This window comes from Pan paniscus, chromosome 12 (assembly GCF_029289425.2).
Source record: "Pan paniscus chromosome 12, NHGRI_mPanPan1-v2.0_pri, whole genome shotgun sequence".
Classification (NCBI taxonomy): Eukaryota; Metazoa; Chordata; class Mammalia; order Primates; family Hominidae; genus Pan; species Pan paniscus.
The window spans coordinates 52,552,061-52,562,021 of NC_073261.2; the positions used below are offsets into that span (position 1 = coordinate 52,552,061).

The window sequence follows — 9,961 nt, forward strand, 5'->3', positions numbered from 1 at the left end:
CTGCCACCCCTGAGACAGCAAGACCAACCCCTCCCCTTCCTCAGCCTACTCAACATGAAGATGACGAGGATGAAGACCTTCATAATGATCCACTTCCACTTAACAAATAGTATCTATATTTTCTATTCTTTATGATTTTCTTAATAACATTCTCTATTCTCAAGCTTACTTTTCTGTAAGAATATAGTACATAATACATACAATATATAAAGTATGTGATAACTGACCATGTTATCAATAAGGCTTCCAGTCAAGAGTAAGCTATTAGTAGTTAAGTTTCTGGGGAGTCAAAAATTATATATATATATATATATATATATATATATATATATATATTTTTTTTTTTTTTTTTTAAGACATGATCTTGCTCTGTCCCCAGGCTGGAGTGCAGTGGCGTGATCTCGGCTCACTGCAACCTCCACTTCCTGAGTTCAAGCAATTCTCCTGCCTCAGTCTCCCAAGTGGCTGGGGTTACAGGCACCCGCCACCACACCAGGCTAATTTTTGTATTTTTAGTAGAGACGGGGTTTCACCATGTTGACGAGGCTTGTCTTGAACTCCTGACCTCAAGTGATCCATCCACTTCGGCCTCCCAAAGTGCTGGGATTACAGGTGTGAGCCACTGTGCCTGACCATATGTATATTTTTGATTGCATGGGGGATTGGTGCTAACCTCTGTGTTGTTCAAGGGTCAGCTGTATTTATTTGCTTATCTGTTTATTGTCTTCTCCCATACCTATAAAGGAACACCAATAAGGACAGGGGCCATTTTACTCACTGCTGTTCAGGACCTAGTGCAGTGCCATGTAGACAGCAGGTATACTCAATACACATGTGTTGAATGAATATGGTCTTTGCCCTGAAAGCCCTTTCTATTGTGGGGCAATAGGATTCTGAAGGCCCTTCGGGAAATACCTGGTGCAGTGATTCCATGATTCTACTGAACTTTCTGAATTAGTGTTTCTCCAAAGGAATTGTGCCCCTGGGTTTCATTCTGAGAGAACAATCTACAAGCTTATAGGAAATACATAAGAATATTCTTTCTACCAGCAGTAGAGTATATAAAGAAGACAGGGTCAAAAAAACTGTGCAGGAAAATAAATAGTGTGCCTAGGAATGAAAAACTCATAACAGCAAACAGAAGCAGAAATATAATTATAATTTTATGAAACCTTAACAACATTGAGGCCACATGACATGACATAATGGCATTAAAGAACTACAGATCTTTAAGGAAACAGGTGTTAAGTTAAAGCTGCCTCCAAAGATAGTGAACTGTAACCTCATTTAATGTATAAACAAACTGTAACTTAACATAAGAGTTAGGTTACAAGTATAACAAATAGCTGAGTCTCAGCCAATCATAGCAGCTGAAACCTCCAGCCAATTGGAGGCTAAAGCCTGCCAAAACATGACCAAATAAGGCAAACACATAACTGTAGCCAATCAGGCTATTTCTGTATCTCATTTCCTTTTCTCTGACTATAAATATAGCCTGCACAACCTCCACTATGGGGTGGAACATTCTGCACCACTTTTGGTCCTGAGTGTTCCCTGAACCTTTTTCTACTGGATTAAACTCTGTTAAATTTAACTTGTCTAAGGTTTTCTCCTCTTAACACAGGCAACACTTCTAAATAAAAAAGACAATAGCAGTCCCATTTCTCCACTCTACAATTACAATATGAATCCTAGACAGTCCATTCTTCCACATACTTTCCTTTGGAGCACTGGTTCTCAGAGGTGATTCTGCCCCTGGGAGAACATCAGATAATGTCTGGTGACATTTTTGGTTGTCACACTGTGGGGAGGGGGGATACTGGCATCTGGTGAGCAGAAACCAGGGATGCTGCTAAACATTCTGTAACACACAGGACAGCTCCCACCACAAATAATTATTCAGTCCAAAAGGTCAATAGGGCCAAAGTTGAAAAGCCCTGCTTTAGAGGAGTATGTGATCAAAAACTTAATGTGATAAAACTGGTATGTGTATATCATCTCTTGGAAGATATCTAAGAAACTACTAAGAGTGGTTGTCTCTGGGGAGGAGAACTGAGGGTTTGGGGGGAAAAGAGGAGTGGGTGGGGAGACTTTTTTTTTTTTTTTTTTGAAACAGTCTCGCTTTGCCACCTAGTCTGGAGTCGTGGAGTGCAGTGGCACGATCTCGGCTCACTACAACCTCTGCCTCCTGGTTTCAAGTGATTCTCCTGCCTTAGCCTCCCAAGTAGCTGGGATTACAGGCACACGCCACCATGCCCGACTAATTTTTGTATTTTTAGTAGAGATGGGGTTTTGCCATGTTGGCCAAGCTGGTCTTGAACTCCTGACCTCAGGTGATCCGCCTGCCCTGGCCTCCCAAAGCGCTGGGATTACAGGCGAGAGCCACTGCGCCTGGCCAAGACTTACTTTTTAACTATAGTTATTCTTTTGTGCCTCTGAATTGTGCACCATATATATATATATATATATATATATATATATATATATGTATGTTACCTACTCAAAAATCAGTAGTAAAATAAATAACCAAAAAATAGCCAGTGTGACTCATGACTATGATCTCAAAAGACTACCTCTGACTCTAGAACATTACTAAATGGAAAACAAGAAGAACAGGACCTATGTTGTAGAACAAATCCTGAATTAGGAGTCAGAAAACCAAGGTTTTGTCACTTCAAACATGAGCATCCACCAAACACTGAGTTTGTTTCCTCATATGTAGAATGTAGGGTAGTGTACCTATTCCATGCACACAGAACTGTGAAGATCAAATGAAATTATGCAGGTGAAACACACTATGAGCTACTAAGAACCAAATACATTGTAATTATTTTTTAAAAAGTCCTGATATTGTGAAAGAACAAGATTAGAAATGATAAATAAGACCTTTAACATTATTTCCTTTCTAAATTACGTATCATTGTCAATGGAGTTTTAGAAGTTGTTTGCTGTTAATAGTACTGAAATCTTCTACTTATGCTGCCTACCCTAAGATGATAAATAACTTAAGGGAAAGGTCTTATTATGATGAGCCACACAAACTGTAGGCAGTTACTAATTATTTGATGATTTGCATGATTATGATAAAGGTTAAGAGGAAAAAATTTTTTCCTGTATCACTAAATTTGCTACAAAATAAGTACAAGTGAGGAATTTTGGCTCTGCTAGACCCCAACAAAAATCCTATGATTGGCGGCTTTAGTAGAAAGAGAACAGTAAAAGCATTCATCAGTACATAATATGTCTAGTTTAACCACCAACTCTTTTGTCTAACAGCTGGGCTATGTGGGCATAGGCCAAAGAACTAAATCTCTTACTCATAAATTACTGAGTCATGAAAATAACACCTTCAGCACTCATGTCTTTGAACGGCAAGGACAGCCAATATGTAGGAGTTGCCAGCAAAAATGATTAATGTTGATGATATTGTGAAGTTCTGTGGTTTTAGCAATTCTGAGCCAAACAGGCAAGGCACCAGTCACCAGAAAGGAAAAAGGAAACTGTAGGTGTCTTACGTGATATACTTGTTATAGAGGATGAAGGCATGTTCAATGTTGCCTTCCTCAGAGTAAATGGATGCCATTCGGATAATCTCAACTCCAGAGCGGAAGTACCGACGGGGTGGAATGTCTTCATTCACCTCTACCGCACTACCCAGCTGGGAGAGAGCCCTCACCCGGTCTTCGGGCGGGAGGCTCACATCTCCATGGTCAGACATCAGGACCAAGTTCTGAGACAGAAAAAACAGATGGCATCAATACCGTTGCCCTCATCATCCCAGCACAGTCTTACAGTTTATCTCACAGACCTCTACCTTAAGAAGAAAATATAAGAGAAACATACCAAATGCTGTGGCTCCTATTAAATAAGGACTTTCCTACAAGAAGGCTGAGACCCTCAAGGAAGCCCAAATCACAACGATGAGAGTACTGGCAGACTAGAAAATGTACAACCCCTGTACCATAATTAGGTGGTATAAGGAGTAGAACCACAGTGGACCAACCAAAGGTTCAGTTCAAGTTAATCAAATTCCTTGCCATTAGGGGGCTCCGCCCACAGCACTGTAAAAGTGGGAGCAGCATCTTTTACTTTCTATTATTTCTCCTTCCAGATACCCACATACCTCCACCCTCGTACCTGGCAGAGTGCACTCAGTGAACTTTCTTGAGGATTGTTAACTAACTTCAAGGTTGACCATTTTTACTTAATCTGAGAGTAACTGACATTTTCTGTGGTGTCCTTTTTCATATTTGAGCACAAGGTGAATTAGGGGAACTGGTCTGGGAATTAATGCTCATAATTGTAACTCTGCTCACTAAACCACTATAGTCAATCTATAAAATCATTCATTCATCATTATCATGGCAAGGGACTTAAATCTTGAAAACAACCATTTACTCATCTTCATAGACTAAACACTGAATAACAAAAAGGCACGATGGTAACTTGCATTGCAAAAACCCCTGGTGTCCCAAAACTCCAGTAATTCTAGTCTTTCTAGATATAGTTGCTATTAGAATCAGATTCCAAATTCCAACCAGATATCACCACTATCATCTCCAAAATAAATCTGGGCATTTGACACACATTGCATTACAGCAAACCCTAATCAGTATGCTCTAGAATACACAAACTACAGTAGAATAAATCTTGGAATTCAAGGCCCTGTGGCAACTGGCCCTCCCCAACAGAGATCTTTTGCTTCAGTCAGGATTCCAATCCGCCCAGGCATCCTCACATTTCAGTTTCATTTATCTATCCAGTTTTTCTTTTCTACTACAACTCTTCCCTCAGGGGTAGTCTTCTCTCAGCCAATTCCATCTTTAGGTCTCTTCAATATTCGGGTCACAATTCCTCCACAAACCTTCCCCTCTAAAACACCCTCACTAATAGCACAAAAGCCGTGAGGACTACTAGGGATGCAGAGATAGTCCATCTCTCACGAGGCCTCCTTAGGGACTCAGAAAGCCGCAAGCATATCTAAAACCTCCCCAAGTAATTAGTAAACCTAGTCCACGGCCCATGAAAGTTAACTGAAACAGAGGATGCTTGTTGTATCTCAGTACCTCATGGGAGAGGTTCTTGTGGGTTAAGAAAGGAACCACTTCCCAAGGCCAGGAAGCGGCGCCGGTTACCACCCGGTTGAGCAATTCCAAAAAGGGGATGCAGCATCTGCAAATGAGGGGGAAAGGCGGCGTAAAGGACCGAGGGGGAAATACGAGGAGGAGAAAGGAAGTAGCAGGAATGAGCGGAGGGGTCGTATACAGTAGGGAGGGCTCTATCGACAACTGCTTGAGGAACCCTTCTTGAAGGCACTCAAGACCAACTTGCCAACCCCAGGCACAATCATCCAGGGTTTTCGGGATCTTTCAAATGCAGTAGGCGGGGAAGCGCTGGGCCTGGCTGGTCAGGCGCCAGCCCGCGGAGACCGAAGCCGTCGGGTGCCTCGAGCGAGGCAGGCCGGGCAGGGGACTCGGGGAGAGTAGGCTGCAGGCCCCACACTCACGGCGGCCGATCCCCTTCAAAGTCCAACCACGCTCGGAGGCCCTGCCCCACCACGTTCCCGGGACCCTTCCCCACCTTTCCCCGCGGATGACACCCGGAGGTTCCGGAAACGTCACATCCGGCGCCCGCTCCGCCCACTCCCGTTCGTCTGTCTATTACATTCCCAATGATTTAGGACTTGGAACGGAGCGCTAGTAGGTGGGGCTAGAATCGGCACCTGCGGAAAATCCGACCAATGAGGAGCGAACGACACAGCGGCCATCTTGGTAAAGGAAAAGGAACAAGGAAGAAAGTGGAACCAATTAGCAAGCTAAGGTTTGCTTTTAAAATTATTTTGATTTGGGGTAGTCCCTCATCACACTCACAATACTCCTGCATTTAAGGAGGGATTGCTGATCCCAGCACAACTGCAGACTTAGCTAAACTAACCAGGATTTATAAATTGGGGGACAGAAAGTCTTTCGAATGTATTTTTTAGCTTGTATTACATTCTACACAAAAATTGGTAGTCTTAGATATTAGGCAATATCTAAGACTAATTTTATTGCTTAGAAAAGAACATAAGTCTAACTTTTTTTTTTTAAGACAGGGTCTTGCGGTGTCACCCAGGCTGTCACAGGAGTGCAGTGGTGTGATCATAGCTCACTGTGGTCTCCAACTTCTGGGCTCAAGCGATCTTCCTGCCTCTGCCTCCCAAAGTACTGGGATTACTGGCGTGTGCCACCGCACCCAGATGAGACTAACGTTTTAATGTCAAAAAACCTATAAAATATTTGGAAAAAAAGCGTTTAATCTCTAAGAGCTGCTATGCAAAAGCAGTGGAGACACAAAAATCTGTATGACACTGTTCCTGCCCTGAGACCGGGACAAGGTGGTTTTATGCATCAAATACAGAATGTCACGTTCTGCATGTAGATGTGTGTCTGTACGAATCCATATACATCCTCTTTACAAAAAGGTCCTACAAGCTTGCTAGTCATTCTGTCTCAGAAGACTTTGTGAAACATTAGGCTTTGGTTTAAAAGTCTAAGTCTCTGGGGGACACTTTCCCAAAATTTGGGAGCCTCCCTGTGAGTTTGTTAGTGTGATGGCATGACCTATTCTTCAAGGTCTAGCTTAAGTCCCTAATTCAGGTGTTGCCTCCTCCACCTAGCCAGCCTCCAGATCTCTCATTTCTCCCAACCTCCGTTGTGTATATTTCTGTTGGAGTTACCTGAAGTGATTTTGTGTAGTCATCAACTTTTCAGACTTAGGGTTGAAAGTACTTGCTTGCATCATATCACCTCCCCTTCTGCCCCCAGCAAGCATTAATGTGCATGGGTCTACTATCAACTCTCATGGATCTACTGCAGATAAATCTGGGAAGATAATTGTATAGGGCACTCTACTGTATCTTCAAAACTCTCTCTACTGACTCTCTTCAGAATGTAAACATGATGGGTTGGGCCTAAAGAAATTGATGCACTGGAGATGCTGGTCACTGGGTGGGCATATAGTGCAGATGGGGTCCTGGCAGGAGGCAACACAGGTCAAAATCTGATCCATTCAACCTCTCACTCAGTAAATGTTTACTGAGTGTCTACTATGTGCCAGGTTCTGTTCTAGGTGTTAGGGATACATCAGCAAACAAACCCAGCAGGTGGATACTCTAATGGTGGAAGCACAGATAGAAGTACAGCTGGTGGGGTAGGGAACAGGGGCATCTGCTCCCATTCAGCACAATCTCTAAAGTAGTTCTTTTTTTTATAATGTTTAGCTTAACAAGTAAAGAAAATTTACAAACATCCTAGATTTTAAGATTATGATGAGAAGACTTTAAGAAGCTATAACTGAGACACACATATAAGGGGTGTGCATAGTCGTAAACATAGCTAGCGCCACATAGAGGCTGTTCCTGATATTAGAAAGTTAATATGCCCAGTTGCTAGCAGTTCTTAAGGTAATGGCTAAGTGAATATAGGAAGCAGGATCTAGTCTTTTTAGGGAGAGAATTTGTAAATGTTGACCAGAGTTTTTGATATCTGGGGCAAAGTTCAATACTCAGCTTTCTAAGGACCTGAAATAAGAAAATCTTGGCCAAGGTAAAAATTTTACATTCCTCATTTCTTGTTTAACTGGAAAAGTTTAAAAACTAAACAATTTTGTATACACAATCAGGAAATCAAAGCTATAAAAGATTCTTGGCATAACTGATGAGAATATCCTATCTACCCCTGCCCTAAAGATTGGAGGCTAAGCGTGGAAGGTATTCCTTCAGCAAATAGGCTTCAGCAGTTCACCTAGCAGACTAGACCAGGTTAGGAATTGAGATGCTCTTTCCTTCCGGTGCTCACTCCCAGCCATGAACACTTTTCCTGAATATAGCAGCCTCCGTCTGGCCGCTTGCATATGCCAACGTCAGGTCTCCTGCACTCCTGCATGCTCATTCCTACTTGCTCATTTTTGGGCAGCAGCAAAAGATGCCTAGAAGGTGAAGTTCTTAATCTGAAATGTAACATCGGGGTTTAGAAAACACAGGCCTGGACCAGGTGCGCTGGCTCACGCCTGTAATCCCAGCACTTTGGAAGGTTGAGACAGGAGGATCGCTTGAGCCCAGGAGTTTGAGGATATGGTGAGCTATGATTACACCACTGCTCTCCAGCCTGGGCAACAGAGTGAGACCTCTAAAAAAATAAAACAAAACAAAACAAACAAAAAACCCAGGAGGATCACTTGAGCCCAGGAGTTTAAGGCTGTGGTGTGCTATGATCTCACCTGTGAATAGCCACTGCATTCCAGCCTGGACAACATAGTGAGACTCCTATTGCTAAAAAGCAAAAAGAAGAAAAGGAAAAATACAGACCCAGCGGAGTTCGGGGGTCAGGGAGGGTAAAAACACGGAAGACTCTAGGTGTATTTCACTTGCAAGGTTAGTACTCTTGTGTTAAGTGACATGCCTAGAGGGACAATTGCATTAGTACAGGAAGGGCGTTCATTCTTACCTACTACAATGCATTCTTACAACAGCAGCTAATTTTTTTTTTTTTGAGATGAAGTCTTGCTCTGTCACCCAGGCTGGAGTGCAGTGGCACAATCTCGGCTGCAACCTCCACCTCCCAGGTTCAAGCAATTCTCCCTGCCTCAACCTCCTGAGTAGCTGGGATTATAGGTGCTCGCCACCAAACTTGGCTAATTTTTGTATTTTTTAGTAGAGACGGGGTTTTGCCATGTTGGCCATGCTGGTCTTGAACTCCTGACCTCAAGTGATCCACCCACCTCAGCCTCCCAAAGTGCTGGGATTACAGGTGTGAGCCACCACGCCTGGCCACTAATGATCTTTTTAAAGCAAAAATCAGATTCCATCACTCCTGGGCTTAAAACTCTTCAGTGAATTCCCATGGCACTTGGAATAAACATCCACACTCCTTACTGGGGATTACAGAGTGACTCGGCCCCTGTTGCCTTTCTGACTTCATCTCCCAATCTCCTTGCTTAATACTCTCCACCGACACCATCCAAACATCTGCTTTTCCACTCAAGACCTTTGCATAGCTGACTCCTTTTCCTGGGATGCTTTTACCCTCATCTTCACTTGGCTGGCTCTGCCTCATCATTCATTTCTCAGTTTACATGTTACCTCCTCAAGGAGAACTTCTCTGACCACCCATTCTAAGGAGCCACCCAGTCATCCTTCATTAGTTGGTCTTATTTTAATTGTCTTGATAATCCTTACCACTGTCTGATATGATTTGGGTTGCTTATTGTCTTTCATTCCCCACTAGAATATAATTTCCAGAAAGTTAAGATCTTTTTCTGCCTTGCTTACAGCTCTATCCCCACTGCCTAGAATGGCTTGCGAAACCAGATGTGACACTCAATGAACATTGTTGAATGTTCAAATGTTGTTGAGATAAATATTGTCTCACTGTCCCCAAAATGATTTACAGGAATGTAATTAGCCAATTATGCTGATTACTGAGATGAACAATGAAAAACAATGACCGTTAAGCTTTTGGGACCCACTCTTCTCTGCAAGGCACTTAGAGCTAGAAGCAGAAAGCCTAAAGGCTAGATGCCTTTATTAATTGAGCAAGTGTTTATTGAATATCTTTCAAGCTCATGGGTCTGTGTCTGGCATGGGTCTACCACAGTGAAAAAGAAAAACTGGGCGGGGCATGGTGGCTCATGCCTATAATCCCAGCACTTTGGGAGGCTGAGGTGGGCAGATCACAAGGTCAGGAGATCAAGACCACCCTGGCTAACATAGTGAAAACCTGTCTCTACTAAAAATACAAAATTAGCTGGGCGTGGTAGTGGGTACCTCTAGTCCCAGCTGCTCAGGAGGCTGAGGCAGGAGAATGACTTGAACCCAGGAGGCAGAGGTTGCAGTGAGCTGAGATCGTGCCATTGCATTCCAGCCTGGGCGACAAAGTGAGACTCCATCTCAAAAAAAAAAAAAAAAAAAGAAAAAGAAAAG

The 9,961-nt window shown here is 42.9% G+C and overlaps 1 protein-coding gene and 1 long non-coding RNA gene across 5 annotated transcripts in view; one reads left to right on the forward strand and one right to left on the reverse strand.

Annotated features, from left to right (window-relative positions):
* Positions 1-5,676, reverse strand: part of STAMBP (STAM binding protein) — a 36,390-nt gene extending 30,714 nt beyond the window's left edge. Inside the window, exons 1-3 of one of the 4 annotated variants that reach the window (XM_008962726.5) lie at positions 5,581-5,628; positions 5,067-5,172; positions 3,516-3,730 (exon numbers count right to left, since the gene is read on the reverse strand). In XM_008962726.5, coding sequence (XP_008960974.1) covers positions 3,516-3,718 — 203 coding nt within the window. In that variant the 5' untranslated portion in view covers positions 3,719-3,730; positions 5,067-5,172; positions 5,581-5,628. Of the gene's footprint in view, positions 1-3,515; positions 3,731-5,066; positions 5,173-5,506 lie in introns of all 4 variants that reach the window. The other 3 variants (XM_003810362.7, XM_003810361.6, XM_008962727.6) reach the window with 3 other exon arrangements.
* A 6-nt stretch (positions 5,677-5,682) lies between these two features.
* Positions 5,683-9,961, forward strand: part of LOC129397151 (uncharacterized) — a 29,281-nt gene continuing 25,002 nt past the window's right edge. The window contains exon 1 of the long non-coding RNA XR_008624336.1: positions 5,683-5,820. This is a non-coding gene — a long non-coding RNA (uncharacterized LOC129397151). The remainder of the gene's footprint in view (positions 5,821-9,961) is intronic.